Source organism: Rhyacophila brunnea, unplaced genomic scaffold (genome assembly GCF_057557595.1).
Source record: "Rhyacophila brunnea isolate RB1 unplaced genomic scaffold, BYU_Rbru_1.0 scaffold_7, whole genome shotgun sequence".
NCBI lineage: Eukaryota > Metazoa > Arthropoda > Insecta > Trichoptera > Rhyacophilidae > Rhyacophila > Rhyacophila brunnea.
Window position 1 is genome coordinate 27,677,980 of NW_028233339.1, and position 23,730 is coordinate 27,701,709.

Here is a 23,730-nt window from a genome sequence, read left to right on the forward strand (position 1 = left end):
GGCTGTAGTTTCGAATCCCTCTAGGCATCCATTTTATAAGAAATCTAATAAATTCATAGGTCACCGAGATACTAACTGCTGTTTGATTTCTGAAATGCATTAAGATGCAAACCTGAAGAGATGATGACGTTATGTGGCCGTTTATGGTTAGCTGCAGAAGAATATGACTACAAACCGAACTCTATTGCAATATTTTGGCGAAAAGTGTTATGATTCCGGACTGTTATTTTCAAATTAACTATTAAGAGTATTGTAAAAAATTTGATTGGACGTACAAAGCTTAGTTGGTAGAGCACATTATGCGCAAATCCCAGGAGCGTGCGTTTGAATTTCTGCTGGGCGTCGTATTTTCCTCAAAACAATTTTTTCTAGTAGTTGTATATTAATTCTCTAAGATTTTTCAAATTATGTACGTTAAATATCTTTTATTTCAATTGCACATTTTCTATAACTTCCTGATATACCTACTTTATAGTTGTTGCGTTATTCAACATACTACAACCATAATAATCCATATTATTATCAAATTTTTTTTATAGTGAAGACAGTTATTTTTTTGAAATATATTGTGTTATTAATTTTCTTCAACACCACAGTGAGTAGGTTGTTTGAAACTCAATGTGAATCTGGCTTGGAGTTAAAATGAATGGGTGCAATGTTATTTAATTAAATGTAATATATCTAATATATAAAAATTAATAATTGTTTGTTTGTTTGTTCGTATTTTATGCGCTGTCATACCGTTCATCCGATTACGATAAAACTTTGTCAACTTATTGCTTGCACTTGCGCGAAGAGTATAGGCTATACTAATATATTTAAATGAATGTGTCTGTCTGTATGTCTGTCTGTCTGTCCCATATGCGTTCCTATACCATTCATCCGATTGCGATGAAATTTTGGTAATTGGTTGTATGTAGTATGTACACCCATAAAGGTTTCTAAATTAGAAAAATCATAATCTTTTTCTTCTTCTTCATTCTATTTTCTTTTATTTGTATGGTTCTTATACCATTCATCCGATTGCAATGAAACTTTCATCAGATGTTGTGGTAACACCCGTAAAGGTTTTTAAATTAGTACAACCATCTTTTTCTTCTTCTTCTTCATTTTATCTTCTTTTATTCGTATAGTCCCTATATCATTCATCCGATTGCGATGAAACTTTCGTCAGTGGTTATGCCAACACCCGCGAAGGTTTCTGAATTTGTACAACCATCTTCTTCTTCATTATATCTTCTTTTATTCGTATGGTCCCTATATCATTCATCCAATTGCGATGAAACTGTCGTCAGTGATTGTGCCAACATCCGTAAAGGTTTCTGAATTTGTACAACCATCTTCTTCTTCATTCTATTTTCTTTTATTCGTATAGTCCCTATATCATTCATCCGATTGCGATGAAACTTTCGTCAATGGTTATGCCAACACCCGCGTAGGTTTCTGAATTTGTACAACCATCTTCTTCTTCATTATATCTTCTTTTATTCGTATGGTCCCTATATCATTCATACAATTGCGATGAAACTGTCGTCAGTGGTTGTGCCAACATCCGCAAAGGTTTCTGAATTTGTACAACCATCTTCTTCTTCATTCTATCTTCTTTTATTCGTATGGTCCATATATCATTCATTCGATTGCGATGAAACCTTCGTCAGTGGTTGTGTCAACACTCGCAAAGGTTTTTGAATTAGTACAACCATTTCTTCTTCTTTTTCATCTATTTTATCTTCTTCTATTCGTATGCGTTCTTATACCATTCATCTGATTGGGATGAAATTTTGACAAGTTGTTGTGCGCACGCTCGCAAAGATTTTTGAATTATTACAACCATATTCTTCTTCTATTCTATTTTCTTCTTTTCGTATGCGTTCCTATACTATTCATCCGATTGCGATGAAACTTTTATTAATTGTTGTGCGTACACCTGCAAAGGTTTCTAAATTAGTATTATATAAAATACAAAGTTTGTTGTTTGTTTGTTCCATCCAATTTTGCTTTTTTTACTGCATATTAATAACATTAATAACGTTTGCATATTTTGGATTCGATTTTAATTTAGTGTTCTTTTGTTTGACCTTTACTCCTATTAGAATTATTTTCATATTGCTATATTGTATTACACAGATATTTTAATATTAAAAAAATAATTACCTCTTATTATGTTTTAAATATCTAAGATAGATATAACCACGAAGTGACCCTGTGCGAAGCCTGGTACTTCATCTAGTATATTATAATATATCTTGTATAACATAATTATTTTATTAGTATATTATATCAAACTTCATGCACCTGACTCAATTTTAAGGGGTGTAGGACTTTTTTAAAATTGTTATCACTTTAATTCTCTACGGTTATTTGTAATATTAATATGGAGTATAAATATTTGTTAAGTAACGAAGTTATTAAAATACTTTTATAGAGCCAGCGACAGTTAAAACTCTGACCTACAAATCATAATATTATATTACATTATCTCACTTTATGTCGGGTGGCATAAATTTCATGAAATCGGTTACCTAATTAAAAATACTCCGCTAGAAAATATTCTCCATGATTTCCGGTAAACTTACTTTTACCATCGATCATGTTCAAAAAATGACTCATGATCCTGTATAATTGTATAAACGGGAAAATGTCTGCCGGAAATACATCTTCGTTTAACTTTGGTTGACTGGATCCCCGCAAGAAGGGGTTACAAACATAAAAAAATCAAATCTTATTACCTAACAACATTTACTTTGAATATATATAGGGATTACTTGATTTATTGAAGTTACAGAGTTATTTATTTATTGATGAAAAGTATTTCTTTGGAATAATTTTTGATTCAACAGAGTTATAAACCTTGTTAAATTTAAAAATTATAAAGTTATGTTCTACCTTACCGCCATATTTTTTTGCGTATTATTTATATTAAATAACAAAAGTACATATTATTATGTTAAAAATATTGAATTCAATACGACCATGTTACTATTTATAGCTAAAATATTAGTAAATCACATATTTTAAACACAATTGATAACAGTTAAAGTAAAAATAAATATTTTTTAATACTATTTAGATATTTAATTAGGAGATAAAATAAGATAATGATTTTTCTGACAAATGTATCATAAATACATAATACAAATATCACATACTTAATACATTACATAATATTATAAAAATTCACGAAGTAATTGCTATTTTCTATACTATTTTAATATTTATATACGTCTTGATAATAATTTATGTAAGTAATTATTCTTTATACGTAATTAAAAAAAAAGAAACATTGATAATATTTTAATATAACCGATAATTAGACTAGATAATATTTCTGCTATTATTCTATTATTTATGCTCTGAAAACCCAACGGTATATAGTAAAACCAATCTGGGATTAGCTACACAGTTGACCGATGCACTTATTTTATTCTGAGGTCTTTACAATAAAAAATATAAACCATAAATTCCAAATTGAAATTAGGTCTGATTGCATTTCTTTTTCGTAAATGGGATTTTTTTTTTACAAATATGAAAATTTCAAGAATTTATTGTAAACCTATACTTAAATATTAAAAATATATTTGGTGTGTGGTTAGGTTAAAGACCCCTTTTAGTGTTAAATTGTAATTATTTTGTTTTTCACACTCAATTTACAAAGGTACTTATTATGTTTTTAGATTTTTTGTGATTTTATGACTAGTTTGACACGTTTGGAGGTCCCCTTTGAAATATTTTGAGACATCGAATGTCAACTTCATCAAATAAAAATAATCGATGCTGCGTGAAGCTAACTTCTAGATCTGGCATTGAGTTTTATTACGGAGAATACAAATTACTGAATACACTTATCAAAAATTAGATAAATAAATCATTTATAATTGTACCTGTAGGTTAATATATTAATCCAGTAATACTTTGATGGCATCACGTCAAATGGTTACAAATTTAGCACTTGACAAAGCCTATTAAGTTGTTAATTGAGACTTTTGTTGAGAAGACAGTTTTATATAAAAAGTATCAAATGGGATCTTGGACTAGGGTAATAAAATATTGAAAATGCACGTTCGCGTTACCGACTCCTATTTCTGAGATAATGCGACATCAATTATTCGGTTTGTTTGCTCTCCAAGAGAGAGGAGAAATCTTCAGTGTGGCGTGGGGCAATAAATTCATATTTTAATTTGAAAAACAATGCCCATTTTACTGGCGTAATGGATAGGCTCGCTTCCCTGGAAAATTTGAATTCAAAATTTAGCGCCTTAAACACCCCTTTTATATTCTCTCGTTCACAAGGTTTTGCCTAAGTAAATCTTTTTATTATCATTATTTTAAATGCCAAAATATTATGTAAACTTTACGTTGCAAATAAAATAGAATTATTAAGTATTGTTGTATTAATGAAAAAATTTCAATAATAAAAATATAGCGAATATAAAATATACTAAATAATATAATTATAAAATATACTAAAATATACGAAATATAAAAACAATGCGTTTGGTAAATAGAAACTAAACAGATTGTTCATGTTTGTACTACGAAATAATATTATTTTAATATTTTCTACAATTTTGTACCCAGCTTTCTCCAGATCTAGTTGTCATTTAGGTACTGTTCGGTTAAAGTGGATACAGCGGAAAACGCATTTTGAAAATAGCCGATAAACTGGATTATTTGTTAGTTTGGGTTAGTTTAGGTTAGGTTAGGTTGGGTTAGGTTAAGTTAGGTTAAGTTAGGTTAAGTTAGGTTTGGTTAGGTTAACCTAACAAATAATCCAGTTTATCGGCTATTTTCAAAATGCGTTTTCCGCTGTATCCGCTTTAACCGAACAGTACCGTCATTTATATTTATCAAACACAATTTAACTGAATGGGTGGTTTCTTATTTTCTATAGAAATTTATTTGAACAAAAAATAAACCTTGATTTGAAACTTTATAAATATATTTGAGTATGTACTTAATGAATTTGACCCAATGCAAAGCTCAATATTATTAGGAGCATTATAAATCTTTGATATGTACGTTATCATTTACCTGTTGTCAAGTATAACATCTTGAGCTTTACGTCTCGATTTTAATTTGATTAATTCCTAATCAACACCTTGTCCTATTTTATAGCCATCATTGGCTGTTACTGTTTCACTTATCGATCTTTATATTTTTGTACATTTGTTGTTTTTCATTAATTGTTTTTTTTGATTCAATATACTACACAGACCTCTATGCACCAAGTTTTGCATAACGATGTCATGTAGTTTTTTAAAACCTATTTGGAGGATTTTGGAATTTGGTTGAGATTATATTAATCTTATCAATTTAACTTGAATCCCACCTTTTAAATACCGAGATCAGAATATAAGTATGTGAAATATTTCTCTTTTGCCATTAAATTGAACAATGCGAGTATTTACCAAGTCTAAAACATGTTTATTGAACATTGATACATTCATAAATATAATCACCTTTTGTCGGAATATGTATAGTTTGATTTAAATACTTAGCCAAAAATAAACCGTTTTTGTATATATTTTATATATTTCAAATTTATGTTTTAAATTAAATAATTCTATTACAAAATGGGCAAATAAATGCCATCAAATACACAATTGTATTTTTATACGATATACAAACGACATCATTATAATTTGTAATAGAAAAAAAGATTTTCTTGTTTTCCCTGTGTGCGATCATTGTACCTACCTACGAAGTTACATTCGTGAGAGGTAATATTCTTCGAGCCATAAGTCAAAAGTTATCAGAATGGATTCTACCTAAAATAAGAATATCTACAAAGCCCGAGGCAATTTTCCATCCAGATTGATATTTTTAAGCATTCCATTTGGTATTGAGTCAAAAAGAACAAAAAAGATTGAAAAAACATGATTAATAATTGAATAAATAGGTATATCATTTTTATCTGCTTTTTACTTTTGACTTATAAATTTTTTAATTTTTTTTTCGAAGTCTTCTTTTGAACTCACCCCCTATGGCAATATATAATATAATATTATTATCTGCATTGTTATAAAATAGCAATAAGAAGACTTTATTTAGTTCAATGGCTTCTAGCGGAAGTATACAATGTACAACTAGGTAGGTACTATTTATAATTTAACAAGGGTTTAATTTTGTAAAACTAAAATGTTGAGTTAGTAGTAGAAAAATATTGAAATTTATAACATAATATCAAATGCTATCAAGTGATTTTTTCTTCTTTTTTCTGTACCATGTTATCCGTTATTTGATGTCGGCAATGATTTTAATAATCTTTTTCCTGTCTGTTTGTACTATAAACAAGGATTGTGTATTCAAACTAGTTAAAAAAACATCCATAAATAATTGAAAAAAATGTATATCTATACTAGTATTATTGTAAACAAATTATATTATTTTTACAAAATATGATATACTATAAATACGAAAATAAGGAAAAGAAAATCGCCAGTAATTTCCATGAAAATGTAAATTCTTTGAGATATTTTCCAAGGGAAGAAATATCAGTTTTGTATGAGTATATTGAATTTCAAAACGGATGCAACCTGTTTAACATAATATCAGGTAACAAGGTAGCTACAGTCCAAAGACTGTATAACAAACATGGCATCGTTTATACAAAAATTTGGTTATGTCAGAAAATTTCAAACCTATAGTGGGTTCAATATTGTATCACCTGTAATTTTATTTAACTACTAGGTTACTCAATAATTATTATACTGACATTCTTTTTCATTTTTAGAACAAAAAACTACTAACCTACTACAACTTACTATATATGAGCTTTGTAAGATAATTATTAACTATTAAAAATTAAACCAGTATTGTCACAATACTGACATTTTATTAGATTATAAAAAAATAATTTTAAGTTAAATACATCTTTATTTTATAAATATATGGATTTCCTTTAAAATAAAGTAAAAAAAAAAAAAATTATTATTATTTAAAAAATATCTCCAACTGTTATACATATATAATAATAAAATCATTAGATGATCGTAATATTCCTTTATTAAATTAAGTAGTTTCTTTGTCTCTATCTCTTTAAGGGGGAAAGGCATACCAGAAGAGAACCTAGCGGAAAAATACGAAGCTTGCAATATCAGATTTTATTTTGATAATTTACAATTTCAACTGTATTAATTAATAATATGTATCTGAAAAAATTAAAAAGATTTTTTTTAATTCAAAGATAAACTTACAATTGTAAAAAAAATGTGAATTTGTCACATATTTGGTACATAGGTTACGTTATTGCAACGAATTCACATTTTATTACATTTTTTTACAATTGTGTATTTATCTTTGAATTATATATATATATATATATATATTAATGTTTTCAGATACATATTTATTAATAATACAGTTGAAATTGTAAATTATCAAAAGAAAATCTCAAATTGCAAGCTTCGTATTTTTCCGCTAGGTACTCTGCTGGCATGCCTCTCCACCTTAATGGTGTTAACTGTCAATTCTTGATGAAAAGACAATGTATTAATTAAAATTAAACAATATTTGAACATCCTGCATTGAATTATTAATTGCCCATATATCATAAACGATTTTTAAATTAAAGTTCAATGTATAGTTGAAAATATTCCATTAAAACGAACGGAAATGGTCATAATAATTATTATATTACATAATATGAGGAATAAGTATGTATTAAATATTTGTCTTTTAATTTAAATTACCAGTTTTTCTTATATTCAAATTAATCTAATTATTTACAATAAAAAATATAAACCATAAATTCCAACTAGTTTTTTATTTATATGAAATTAGGTCTGATTGCATTTCTTTTTCGTAAATGGGATTCTTTTTTTATAAATATGAAAATTTCAAGAATTTATTGTAAACCAATACTTAAATATTAAAAATATATTTGGTGTGTGGTTAGGTTAAAGACCCTTTTTAGTGTTAAATTGTAATTATTTTGTTTTTCACACTCAATTTACATAGTTGAAAATATTCCATTAAAACGAACGGAAATGGTCATAATAATTATTATATTACATAATATGAGGAATAAGTATGTATTAAATATTTGTCTTTTAATTTAAATTACCAGTTTTTCTTATATTCAAATTAATCTAAATGTTTTGATGAGATAATATGCCTATTACATACAAATTTACCTTCATACTCGATACTGAATGATCTTTATTTTTTTATTTTAATTAATTAATTATACGTAAGATCTTTCATTTTCTTATTATATGTCTACCAAAAATATTATATTGTAGAATAATTAGTGTTATGACAAAATAATAATTAATAGTCTCACAGGAAATGTGCAACTCACGGTTTCATAATTAAGAGGAACATGAACATTCTACTTGTCATCATTGCTTTGAAAATGTGTTTATTTTCTCAAGTAAATTCTTTTCCATCAAGATTGTTTTCTTATTAAGACAGTATCTGTTTGTGTTTTAAGAAAAACAATAAATTTATTTTCTACCTGAGACAAGAATTATTTGAATAATAATTAGTCACAGTATGAACAATTTAACCTTACTATAAATAAATTGATGGCAATTAAATTTAAATGATAATTGATAAGATTTGTTTATAATAGATTAGAAATAAATTTTAGCGATCCAGGTGTTATTTATCTTTCAGAAAATTCAGGATATATCTATATTGGGTAGCGGTCTAGAAACAAACACAGCCGTTCCCATTTTCATGAAGTATTTGGTAAGTCATTAAAAATATTGTTTGTCCTTATCTGTATAATTTCTAAAAAATATAATTTTAAATAATGTTTGTATAAGTATTAATAATGTATAATATTTATTATACTTATAAGAAAGAAATAAGATATTTTGATGACTTTTTTGTTTCTAGAGTCGTCAAGTATATGATAAAGTAAATAATAACAGATAAACATAGAGCCAGTAGACATAAAAATTAATTAAATGATCGTTTTAAGAAAAAAATGCGCTTTTTTAGAATGCTACATTTTGTAAAAAGTTTTAGTTTTTAAATATCAAAATTGACAACTGCAATGTTTATTTTATATGTACTTTATATATATTATTATTTTAATGTATGCTTAAAAATCGCATTCCTATAAAATTATGCGTGAAATAAACACGTACTTCTATTAGTAATTTTAAGATTGTTATCAGTGAACTCACAGTAGATAAGAGAGTAAAATTCAAACCGTCCGCATCTACCCTCTACGCAAGACCTCTACGGCAAACGGGCCTAGAAACACTCTCCGTCCACAATTCTTCGCCAACAATTATTGCCGGTCACAATTCTTCACTTCCATAATTCATTCACCACAATTATTCTTTGCCACAAATGTAGAATTATTCACCAAATTTCTTCCCGTTCAGAATTCTTCGTACTTTATTTATAATCCTTTGCTGAATACATTAAAAAGAATAAATATAAATGTAAATGAAATAGCATTTGCCAAATATGAAACAATCCGTAAGAATGTCATTATAAATAAAAACATTTAAGTGTTTTTTTTTAATATACACGGTTAAGAATTTTACAGGCGAAAATTTGTGGGCGAAGAATTGTGGACGAAGAATGTTCCGGATTCTACGGTAAAGGTCTACGCAGAGCATCTACGCCAATCCGTTTAACAACTTCTCGAAAAGTCTCGTTCGTTTTCGCAAGGAGTGACAGTCACAGCAGTTGGTAGGCTTGCTCTTATCTCTGCCAAACTTACTGTGTGCTACGGCGTAACCTCGCGGCCTCTACGGCTTAGCGTAGCAGTAAAAATATTAAATTCGCTTTATGTTTAGTTATACGCTTGATAGCGATAAAAAAAACTTAACTGGCTAATCTTATTTCATGCTATACTATTTTTTTTAAACTTTACAAATATTTGAAATAAATAATTAAAAAAAAAAAAATCTCTTTCCTTATTTTAGCACGTTTATATTACATACAGATTTAACATAAATTTAAACTCTCAAAGCATTTTTTTAAAATAATATTAGAGTCTACAATAAATAATATTACTTATTTATTAATTAATATAGGTGCATGCGTTAATTGTAAAATTATGCTTAGATTTAAAAGCTTTTAAAAGTTAAGTATGTGTGTATCAAAATATAATTGTTATTTTTAATCATCTTCGTTGATATTAAATTTACATATTGTTTTTTAATTTGTATTTTGACTCAAAGCATACAATTGATAAATTGACTCTAATGCCCATTGCATATTTAAAAAAATGTTAATAAACCTCTTCGAGAGACGACCAACGTTTATGTCGAAATATAATATAGCCAATAAAAAAATAATCTTCGACCCTAAGTAAAAGAGAGATCCAGAAACTTGGGACACTGTAGAGATGCATGCTGGGCATAACGCGAAAGGCCAAAAAGAGGAATGGGTGAATAAGGAAGGAGACAAGGGTTTGCGAGTTCATTAAAAGCCTCAAATGGAGATGGGCTGGACACATAGCTCAAAGAAGAGACAATCGTTGGACAAATTTAGTCATTCAGTGGTATCCAAGAGGTACAAAACGTCCGCAAGGTAGACCTAGAGGCCACTGGATCGATAAAAAGATAAAGTTCTGCAGAAGTACGTGGCAACGCAATGCACAGAACCGAGAGAAGTGGAAGCAGCTTGAAGAGCCCTTCATCCAACAGTGGATAGATTTAGGCTGATGATGATTATGATGATTATATTTATAAATTATTCTCAGCTACGTATTAGGATTTATATGCGAAAAGAAAACTTTTCTCGAATTCTCAATGAAATAAATACTAAAGCTATCATTGTATTATATAAATAATTATCAATTAAAGTAAAGTGAACGTAATTAAAATATTGATAAATTATTTTGCATAATAATATACTTAAAATATACACCCTGAAAACTTGATACTTTGTGTTATAAAATATATCAATCATTAGTATAATTTTACTCAACTATCACTTTCTTGTCGGATTTTGCGTTGTTTGTCTTTCGTTATCATTTTTAAATTCAAATATCATCATTAAATTTTAACTTGACAGATGGTTTTCTATTAGTTTTATTGAAAGATTAATGATAAAATTTGTTTGACATTTGTTGATGGTAATACTTCAAAATTGACTTTAATATTATTGAATACATGCTTCCCTATAGTAATTCTTGTTTATAAATTATTCACTCCATGTATGCCAGTGATGTATTTATAAATAAAAAGTCTAACGATACTGATCAGTTATAAACTTCTAAATAATCATTTTTCTTCCCAAAATCAATATTTTTTATATACAACGTTTTTAAATTCTGTTGAACTTATCTTGACTTGACTAGCTTAAATGATCAAAAAAATTTGTACTTGACATATCATATTGATTTCCATAGTAATGCACGTATATATTAATAATTTGGTTGCCAGGACCCCAGACCCCCTAACAACCAATAATGGTGTCGAAATAACTTTTCAAACGAAACAGAATTAACTGAAAATGACTTCAATTCTACTTAAAGATGGCTAAAAGTATTAAAAAATGCATTGGCATCGTGTTTTGATATATTCTATAAGTTTCAAATGACTAGCTAGCCGGTAAGTTAGTTAAAAATCGATTGCAAGATTTGTACCGGACAAATAAGAATACGAGCTAAGAAAAACGTTGTGATAACATGTACGTTTTAACAGAAACGGGATTTAGTTATGTGATGTGAAGCTTTAGACGCGGATACTATGCCACTTGTTACTCGAGTTGGGTAAACATAATATAACCTACATTATTTTATTATATTTCTAAAGAAATGGATTGTAAACATGGATTGTCTTGCAATCTTTATACCACTAAATAATAAATTTGACGCGGCTTTGAACGATTTATTTATTTACAGAGTGTCTGGTCAGAAACCTTTTGGATTTACCGTATCGGTATCTTGATAACATATTAACTAATTCGGTATCGTTTTACTGTCAACTCACGTCCACGCCTTACGTCCTCATAAATTTCACACAGGACGATATGCAACAGGCGTATCACAAACATATACAATCGCTAAAGAATTTTTCAGGAGTAGTGTTGTCTAAATATTCTTCGATAGTCTAATTAACCGATCTTAAAAATGAATTCATTGTATATTGTATGTAATAGGTATACCACAACTATAATAATTGTTATTATAAATTGTTATTTAACTGATCACTTATTAAATAGTGCTTAGGTACTGTAAATTTCTACAGAAAGACATGAAATCAATTAATATAAATTATAATCTACGTAATTTAATAACAATCCCTTAAATAAACCATTTTTTAACGAATAATTCAAAAGATTTCACAATGTAACATTCTTATTGAATAAACATAATTTGAAAACACCTGTGAGAAATTATTATATAACCACTAAAAATATATATTTTTGAATATTTACCCATACGGTATTTGAGCCAATGTGCCTTGACCGCTAAGCTACGTGTGTGCTATCTAACTGTAACGATATTAATTAGTGGTTCTTACAATTCTCACTGAAGCGTTTTCTAAATTGTATTAATTTTTTTGGCAATCGGCTTTTGTATTTTAAATCAAAGTATTAATTAATAGCTTAACAGTCAGAGCAGATGGGCGCGAATCACAGGTGGCGCAGGTTCGAATCCCACTGGAGGTCTTGTTGTATTCAAACAGTTTTTTTCTAGTTGTTATATATTTCTCTCAGGTATCTACAAAGTATGTATGGTCAACAATACTTTTATTTATTTGGAATAACCTCTTTTTATAAAATAATATATAATTCAAAAAATCATAAAACAAAATATTTTTTGAAGAAATGATAAATATTCTTAAACATATAAATTTAGAAATCACATAAAAAGTAAAACACCTACCCAACCCCCACAATAAGTACTTATTCACCAAATACAGTGAATGAATAACCAATTTAGATTTCCATACTAACTATCAGATACTTGCTCTAGTGATACTCACCAGTCTTTTCAATGTTAGTAAAATTTATTTAATATACCTACAATAATATATAATCACACAGCAAAAGCATGATAACAATTGTGTAAAAAAAGAAATATAGCCATAAAGTTTATTTCTATTTTATTTCAATAAGTTTTAGCATCTTCAGGTACTATGAAAGTTATACCTATACAAGTAACATACATTTTAATGGTTAGTTACTGCTTATAAAGTACTAAATTAATATAGTAAAATCTCTTAGAAATGTATTTATTATTCGGTAGTAAATAATGTAAAGTTAAAATATCATTAGAATGGTTACAATAAATTTTAATATTTTATAAAAATAAAAAGTAAATTACTATATTATATCCTAAGCGAAGTTTGTATGGGCTTCCACAGAGTCGAGGTTTATGGGTGCTGGTCATTTGATTTACCTATTAGGTATATACTCTGTATTAAAATAGACATGTAAACTTTACGGACCCGAGACCCATGATTTAATAAACCGACACGTTAACGCTCGGTCATCGCAGGAGCGGGACATATTTTTAGTGAAACAAAATTGGTGGTTATATTAATTAATAAATCGGTATGGAATTTATTGTTATGCTATTTAATTTCAATAAAATGAATATTTGATAATATTATGAAGCATGGAAATACCTACGTCATATTGAACGCGATTAAAAAAACCAATGGTTATATACAACCTTTCCGTTTTATGTGGACACACGATCCGAATGAAAAAATATTTATGAACGCACTCAGTAAATACAATCATGTCCGCATGCCATTTTTTTTCAAAAACTATACTGGCAGAGTATCGAGTGGTCAATGCATTTTAACGAGTTTCTGTACATCTATGGCCGCAGATATTGACTATTCAGAACCAGTAAACAAAAAAACCCATCACTTTCTCGCCGGAAAAAGAAAAAACACTTAATATTGACGACTGTAAATAAAACTGTTTACTATTTATAATATATAAATTCAACATTTTAAGTATACTTAGTAATGTAAAATAATTGTCTTTATTGCTGATTCTCTGTGTACACTTTTCTTAAGTGTAAAATTGTATGCAAATTACAACAAACAGATATAAAGTGTATTTAAATATGACACGATTTTACAATTTTAGGACAAATTTGTAGTACTATTTTAAAGTGGCATTTATTCTAATATACTAGTTAATACTACCAGGTGGAAGTACCGCTTGTCAACATTCTCGTACATCTTTTCTCTCTTTATTATATGTTTACATGTATGTTTCATCTTACTGTCATTGTTCTGGTCTTTTAGATTGAATTATTAGACATCAACCTGGTGGAGTCCTTGTAGAGTTTTCTGACTTTTCCGAGCAGGCAAACGGAAGGTTCTTAACTGATTATGTATATCACCAAAGGTTACAATAGGTCACCAGTAGCACCTATTATAATTGTCTTTTTATCTCTTGGATAACAAATTAGTTTATCGAGACTTGTCTTCCATTTTAGATGTAATCGCAAATACAAATACCAATTTATATAGTCAATTTTATCATATAATCTCTTTTGCTATTTTACTTACATAATATATTACAAATATATGATCAAGGTGAGCAATAGAAGAAGAACAACACATTGTAGTCATTGAAGATACATCTTGGTAAAGAAACAGACGCGATGCGGGACAAGCAGTCTTATAGTATAAGAATGGGGATGCTAAGTGATTACTGACCTGCAATTTCGACCATTGAATTCTGCCAATACATCTTGGCGCGTTTCTCCAAGCCAGTTTGGCTCCGTAAACTAGCTCGGTTTCCGTCAAATGGTAGCTTCCCGTTGCAGCTACTTCTGAATAGACAGCTTGCATTCTTGCTTCATGAGCTGGAGTTTTGGCCCTGAGAATAAAAAATATCCATTTAAAATTTAATTATTTTGAAGTGTATTTAAATTCACCATGTTAATATGTGGGTACTTTTCACGCTACTATTATTGGTAAATAATTAGCATACATGGCATGATGTAATATTTTTATCGTACTTAGTGTTTTAATTTTATTTAAAAGATACATTTCAATAAAATATAAAATAAATTCAGAATATCACAGCCAATATTAATTACTATAAATATGAAATGTTCTACAAGTATAATAATTATATATAATATATAGGTACGTACTATATAATTAGAAACAGCTTTAGAAGCATTTGAAAATGATGGGTTAAGGGATTTTAATCCACAACCACCGCAATTCTGATGAGTAGCTTTTTTAAGTCCTATTTGGTAAAAAAGAAATAGGATTTTTCTAATATGCTTTTGAGGTTATTAAAAACTATAATATGCATTCAATGAAGAATGCTATATTCTTAAATATTATGTATTATTCATTTTTAGATCAAAATAATATAGTCTAATTCTTGACATAGGGTGGTTCAATATATAACTATTCACTATACTGCTAGTATGGTCAAATAGAATAGATATTTTTAGGATTACTGCACACAATACCGGTGATAATAATTATAGCAAAAAATGATGTAAGATTTATAACCAGTTATTGAATAATAAATTCCATTATGGATTTTACCCGTGCATACGTCTCGGTATAATATTATTAAACATTGAAGTTAACTCTGTATTTTTTTAAATCTAAGCAGTTTCTTACGCTAGCATGGTTCTTATAAATAAACTAGTTTATAAAATATACTTAAAGAAAATATTGTTTGAGAACTTTCTTAATTATTGATAGTCAAAACATTGAAGCCAGTATAAATTTTAGAGTTGAATTCAAAATATAAGCAGTACAATTTTAACAAGAAGTAAATTTAAATATAAGTTGATCAATTTCCGTTCACTAAAAGTCTTCTATTTATTTGCTTGAAAGCGACAGTCGGAGTTTTCGTTTTTCAATTCGATATCAAACATAGCTCAAAGAAAATTAACAAAAGTGTCAAAACAAACTGTCTAAGCGCCTAAGGCCAAAATGTGATTTTATCACTTGGAAAACCACCTGCCGAATTTACGTTCATTTATAGTGTTTAGACGATCATCAATTAAGTATTTTCCGTTAAAATAAATGTTATCAAAATGATTCTTCGTAATAAAATTAATAGCACGGCCTATAAAAATATTATACAAAATAAAAATAAGATACTGACCACTTTTTCTTAAGTTTGTGTTGGCTGTATCATTATTTTTATCTACCAACTGTTTTATAAATCATTTTATTTTATCTATTCACCACAGTAGGCCTAAAATAAATTTAAACCAAGATGACTTTATTAGTATTAAATGTATCATAGAAACAATACAAAGGTGTTATATTTGTAATTTGTAATGTTACGACGTATAGGTAGTATCTAAAAGTATATTAATTATATTTGAAAGTTCAAGATTAAATTAAAAATAATATCTAGAGAAATGATGACATAATGAATCAATACGTCTTATTGCTTGCCATGATTTTCGCAAATAGTTAATCGATATTAATGGAATTTGAAATGGCAAATTTACACCTTGTTAGAATTTTTTTATCAATTGAATCGTTAAATCAACTGATAAAGCACTCCAACATTGTTGTGATGTTTTTAGATTCAAATACAATTCGATAAAAAAAATTAATAAAATGAGTGTTTCAAAGTATGTATATTACAACTGATAATAATTACATGAACAATGGCGTTCTATGCTATCACTTATAACGGAAAACTTTATTGCTTTAAAAATGCAAGATAGTCTCTGCCACGTATAATTGAATCATCATGAAACGGCTAGGATTCTATGTGAAAGATAATGATTTCAAATTCCTCTACCGTACGAATAAAGTAGGTTTAAAATCACTAGTTTGATTTTCTAGAAATAAGTAAAAAATATTAACACCAATATTATATTAGTTATTATCATTTAAAACTCTAATTGCTCCCCACTTTTCACGGTTTCTCCATTAAAAATTTCTAGCTCTTCCACTCAATTATAACTTGGAAAAAAAATACCAATTATTTCTTTGCTACAATACATAGTTTCCTTTATACGCCCACCACAGAGTATTGACAACAACTAGTATGACAGTACTCGGGAAAAAAACTATACTCCTATACAAACTCAAATGTAAATTTCCGTTCACATTTAAAAAAGCTCACCATGTGAGTGAAATACGTGTCGTAGAAACGATATTAAAATAATATGTAGTGAATACCAAGTCTTAGCCCATTTTATAAATTATCATGAATTCTTACCAGATTTATTGGATTATTAAATTTGGAAATCATGCATACACTTTGACAACTTAATTAAAGGATATTAATATAATATATAAAACTAGATCCGGCTATAAATACTCGGTTGTCTTTTTTCATGTATAGGTACTGAATGTGTTTCCACTTTGAATATGTATGGCTGCAGAAAGTTGTCAGATTCCACGTAAGTTATCGCACTTCTCACAATAATTCAAGTTTAGATGTATTTAATGACACAAAGTGAACATTACAAATTATAAATTCAAAACGTTCACACCATGACATTAACACAAAGAAAATAAATAACAATATTAAAAAAATAACGTCATCACTCATCACTCTCACGCAAGTAAATTATTTAAACAAAGTTATTGCCGTTCAAATATCAATGACAGAACAGACAACCGATGCTCCTGATTTCTGAGATAGTTATCAGGGACACACAAGTCAATGGTACTAAGAATGGCCGAATTCTCATTGATCATGCATCAAGTAAAGATGTTTCAACTCTCTTTACCATAAAGCCGTACTTGAGATGGTGCGGAACCCAAGAAATCGACTCGCTTTTTCACCAAGGAAATAAAAATAATTTTTGTGGGATGATGTCATCAATTATTTTCATTACTGTATTCCCTACCAAGTAGATGAGACAATGATTTAAATGTATGTATTGCGTAGTTGTTAGTCTTCGTATTTCTTGAATAATCTCTCATCCGGGTTATATTCAAAACGTTTTAAGATAACAGAATGAATGGATCATAAAATACAATAAAGATTTATACAACTGTTAAATTTAAATAGCATAAATTTCAATGTTTTTCTAATTATTATTTTGAGAAATTACTTCAGTTAATTGAATGAAAATAAACATAGCAAGAGTCGGATTGAAAACTTTCCTGCGATGTTGCCGGTAGTGAAAATAATAATTGGGGAAAGCTTTTAATCTATTAGTATTGCATCAGCTTTTCTGTAAAAGCAAGATTTATAAATTAAATTATGACTCATCAAAATACTATGTAAACGAACTATTTCTTTGACGTTAAGTCTTGAAATAATATCTGAAGCATTGTTTTGCCAAAAACTTTTTTTAATTGATTTGATATTATATCATAATCAATTTAATATTCCAAAATCTGACATATTATTAATTATTATTTTTTACGAATTCTAGAATGTTAACACATTGCTAATATATAATACATGGGGGAGAAAGAGAGCGATAAATAGTTAAAAGCGATTTGTTAAATTTTTAATACAAACCCAAAAGTTGATCAGCTCTAGAAAAAAGTTTATTAAAATGCCTATATATTGTGAAGTTTTATATTATAAATCTTGGAATTTGGAAGTAAAACAATATTAATTAACTACTTATATAAAAACATAGAGACTCCTTCAACAATAATGGTAACAGGACACATACTCCCGCCAAAAACACTCCGATCATAACCCTTTCTTTAAAACTCCGTATATACATTAAACTCTTCAAATAAAAATGTCCCTGACATGATGTCTATACTAGATTTATGTATAATAATTGTATATAGGTAATAAAATTAATTTAAATTTTCTGTTATATATTTTAAAATCTTACAAATATTTTTTTTCTTCCCTCTATCTTTAAAATTACTACATATTAGGTACATTGGTACATATAGTTTTTAAAAAAAGGTATATTTAACACAAATGGTTGTTGTTTAGTGGATATTTGATGGAGGTTAATATCTCGGGGGTTTCTGTCCAGAAGTTAATTGTTATCTTATTATAAACAATGGAATATTATACTGAATAAAATTACGAATGGACACATTCAAGTCAGGCTTAACCACAGAACAGATTAATAAATAGAAATGTAAAATCCATCGCTTTGGACCAAAGTTTTGAAACAGGGTAGTTTATGGCCTGACCGTCATAAAACCCAAGTATAAAAAACCGCTTCGACTGTTCCCAAATATTGAAAGCGCGCTGCATTAACGTGACAAACCAAAATACATATTATTATGATAAAGACCCAACTATTGAAAATAGCATATTCTTTAACACGTGTTTAAGTTTATCCCTCATTTTTTCAACAATCGAGATCTCTAGCTTGTTAAACCATACCTAGTATGGTAAGCCAGTTTCCAATAATTTTGTGTTCCCTGGATTTAACTTTACATGATTGTTGTTTTGTTCCAATATTGGAAAAATATATGTGTATATAATATACATTACTAATTATTAAATAAAAAAAATTTAATACATTTGAAATCTCGCTCCTCCCACCGATGTATTTAGTTTACAAATAAATATCAAAGAAACAGCGTGTTGAGGCATAAGAAATAAAACAAAGAAAACCATAGCAAGCCACCGCATACCAAAATCTCGAAATTGTAATCCGCTTGAAAGTTCACCTTTGTAAGAAGAATAATATAAGAAAGGGTTTTTATCAGTTACCAGTGAGTAAATAATTTAAAATAAGTTTTATGTGAAACAATAACAATGTACTGTTTTACACTATAATAAAGTAAACAATAATATTTCGATAGCAATAATAAATTCTATGACATTTTTTTTTCACATTTACGACATTTACAAGTTGTTTTGCAGAATTCTCTTGATTCATTTTACCATACTATAGCCGTCTACCATTGTTATGTTTAAGTTATTATTAATGCGTAGATAAATTGACATAGGGTAAAACGGACGCAGCAACATCTGGAAAGTCTAAGTCATAAGCAATCAGCGGCCATACTAATTTGAATTAGTCCTTTCAATTTAGGCAGCTTATGCTTCAAGCTCAGGTGTGTCCTTTTTTAAGACGGTTGGTTCAACGGCAGTAAAGCAAGAACTGTTGTTTGCGTGAAAGCTAGATTTACTTAGAAGTATTTGATACAGGAAAACACAACCTTTTTACCTACAATTACGATTGCTTTACACATATAATTAAGAGAAAATCTTCAAAAAACAAGACATTGGTACTAAAAAAATCGAAACAATTAGCACAATTAATTGAAAAATCTGAGAATAAGTTAAATGCATAAAAATATATATATTACAAAAACGCATCGGGAATGATTACCCATTGGGATTGCCCACGATAAACTATTTGCTGGATATTTCAAATCAATAAAACCATTGACGTATTGATAGATTCTATCAATCGTTAAAAAAATATATATAGTTATCCATAGAAGTTTCAAGATTAGAACATAGATGTCTATTCAATATGGGTTAATCATGTTTTTCACGTATTTATTTACATAACATGGTTTAAACCACTCAATTGAGTTAAAATTACACATTTTTGTAATGCCGAAACGGGTGAAAGAACAATAATTATTATTTTTCTTAGATAATATTAGCTGTAAAGGGGTCAAAAATTTTGTATGTTTGTGACATGACATTTAGAAACAAAGAAATATTATTAAAACAGTATTATATAAAAAAGAAATAGATCCGTATAATATGTTATTATAAATTGTAAATACAAAAAAAAAATATAAATTAGATACAAGGAAGTACACCGAATGAGCAAAGCAGTCCCTATTTTAAGAATTTATAAAACCAATGCCCACTTATGCTTATCCTCACGCAGGTGGAATATGTCAGTATCCAAAGTAATTTGGTTGAACAGTTATTTCCCTCTCAATTGGCATTACCAATGGCACGTTCGTTATATTATAATATCATGAAATGTTTAATAAATAAATATAAGTATTTTTTGTAATCATAAAATGTTTTAGAAATCAAAATATTTATTGACAACTTTTTTATATTTTTCACGTCTTATCACTTATTTTTATTTTTCTTGATAAATCCAAACTTCATGTGAAGAAAAAAAACTGATACTACTTACAACTTAGTCAAAAACATTGCGAAATAGTTATGATTATTTTTATAATATACTTCAATATAGTAAGTAGTTTATAGACAACTTGTTGAAAGTTTTATTTTCTCGTAGAAAAATATGCCAATTACATATTTTTAATAACTAAAATGAGATTTTTCTGATATATTTTATATTTAAATATAAATGGAAATTTTGTTATTAATTAATTTATTCAGGTTTCGTTCCGATATATATTATAACAATTACAATGTTTTAACTTTTACAGCTATTGTTTACGGAAAAAAGGTTATTGATCTCTGGTTTGGTAGGCAGGTGCGTAAGCGTATGTGTTTAAGGAATTACTGATTCTGAGATTTTGCTGCTCTAATCTGTAGCTATGTAAAAGTTAACTACATTTTGCATAAGCCTTTCAAAAACAAATAATTAAGCCTGAATAAAGGTACGTACCTTAGTCAAAGCTTTCTGTATTTGTTTCAACAAAATATATCATGTTTGAGATTAAACATCTTGGTTTGTATTATTAATATCTACCCAAAGTATGGCTTCTCTAAAATGTGTGTTCTAATGAGATTACCTTTTGGTAAATTACAAAAAATAATTTATTATGTATACTTCATATAATTTTTAGTGTAACTTTAACAACTTATTATTTTTGAATACAGTATCCGTAAATAAATACATATTATCAAATGTATGTACTTTCATTGCGAAGAATAGTTGGTAGCCATTTTTCAAATCTATTGGGTCCTTGTACTAGATCAAACATGCGTTGAAAAAACTACGTGTATTTTGCTAGCCGTGGAATTAAACTCTCGTCAATCGTTTCAAACACGAGCGATCGTGGCTAATAACAATATTAGTAAGTCAACTTACAAAGAAGTAATGTTGTTTACATATTTTTTATCTAAGATCTTGGTTGTACCAAAAGTTTGTATTAAAAGAAAAAAAGACGTTTGATAATAGAATTACAAGAAAAAATCTACTTTTTTATTGAAATATAAACACATATTTTATTATAATGTACTGGTATATATCCAAGGCTGTTATAGTATTACAATTGTTAATTGAGCTCAAATTTACAATGTAGAACACTATCTTACTAACGTTATATATTTACACTACGTTGAAGTATACAAATTGAATTATAAATTCATATTTTTTATTTTGGTATGTATAAGCTTAGTAATTTGAATTCACTTTATAATATAATATTATCAATAATGCTGTAAGCGCAGTAATAAATATTTGATAAATTATTGGATATGTACATCATATATAACAAAATAGTTATACTAGTCAATAGTTATGTGCTATAGAAACATTGCAAGGTTAGTACAGAGGTTATGATTAGTTGTCGTACACCTATCCTTTCAAATAATCTAACAGAAAAGTGTGGAGTTGTTAAATCAGATAATCTTTATGTCCAGTATATGTCACCAAATCGTGAGCTTAACAATAATATTTTGTACGCTTATGTGTGATGTGGCACCGTTTTGCTAAAAACATATATTTTTCAATCCCAGTTTTATTTTGGGCTGTAAAAATGTCTCCATAACTAACTATTATATATTATTATAATAGTTATTATTGCAGATTAGATATAGATTGCAATCACTTCCTCGTAGCTAAGTATTGTAACTGGTTTAAAATACAACCATATTTTGAGTGACTAATGCTAGAAATACATTACAATCATGCCATGTGAGCATACTCACAGTAATCTCACGCCACCGGCAAAAAGTATGCAATGTTATTTTACTTGTTTTTTTTTTTAAATTTTATCAGATAGACGATCTATCACATTTTGTGCGGAAAACTATAGTAACGCTACACCACCAAACTACGCGTGATAGAAAGTTTTTAATTTTCGAGTCGTGTACTCTCAAATATCTTTATTGTTAGTGTATTGGAAGGAAGCTACAAATGACAAGTAATTGACATAATGATTTTGTAGGTTGTGAGTTTTTGTTATTGAATGTTCTGGTAATTCTAGCATTGATTCTCCACTTTCCTCTCAGGATAGACTCCAATGGCGAGGGGTGAGGGTAGGTTATTAAGATCCGACATAAATAGTGCACTTTCAGTAATAAATATTTATTTTCATTGAACTACGACTACAAATTAATTACATTTATAGTGTTGGTTAATTGTCAAAATTAATCCTATGCAAACCGCAAATATGCAAACTACTAAACTGTGTCAGTCATTCTTATTGGTTTTCATTGTACTAACAAAAGATATAGAAGATAGTGCTGGTTGGTTTTTAAAATTAAATTAAACTCTGCTTAAACCAGACCATAATAGTTTAAGTATGGGCGCTATGGGAGATCCGGCAAAAATAGTGCACACTTTTTCATAATACTTATTTGTTTTCGTTGAATTAAGAATACATATTACATAATATCGACGGCCCCAGGAAAAACCGGTGTAAGTCTAAAATCACAAATGTTCAGGAGAGCGAAAAAACTAAAATATTTACGCTATTAAATTCATCATATAAAATGGGATAGTTTTTTCTTATCTTATTTAAGTAAATCAGATAAACCAATTTATGGTCTATATTCCTATCAAAATTTAATGTTGATTAATTAATAAACAGCTGAGATAATGTCAAAAAATCGTTTTTATTTGGAATAATATTACGCGCTTGGTGCTTTGACTTGATTCAACATGCTTTTGCGCGGACGAAATAGATTACAGACTCCGCGTAACAGACTCATACTCTGAGATGTAACCTTGTTTTACGTCACGTTTTTCTTTCTCTATACGATTTTATTTAGTACACCTATATTTATAAT

General features: G+C 28.1%; 1 protein-coding gene across 2 annotated transcripts in view; it reads right to left on the bottom strand.

Annotated features, from left to right (window-relative positions):
• Positions 1-23,730, bottom strand: part of Nos (Nitric oxide synthase) — a 294,071-nt gene that overhangs the window by 114,708 nt on the left and 155,633 nt on the right. For both annotated transcript variants that reach the window (XM_085958109.1, XM_085958108.1), the window contains exon 4: positions 14,604-14,766. In XM_085958109.1, the coding sequence (XP_085814235.1) occupies positions 14,604-14,766 (163 nt within the window). The remainder of the gene's footprint in view (positions 1-14,603; positions 14,767-23,730) is intronic.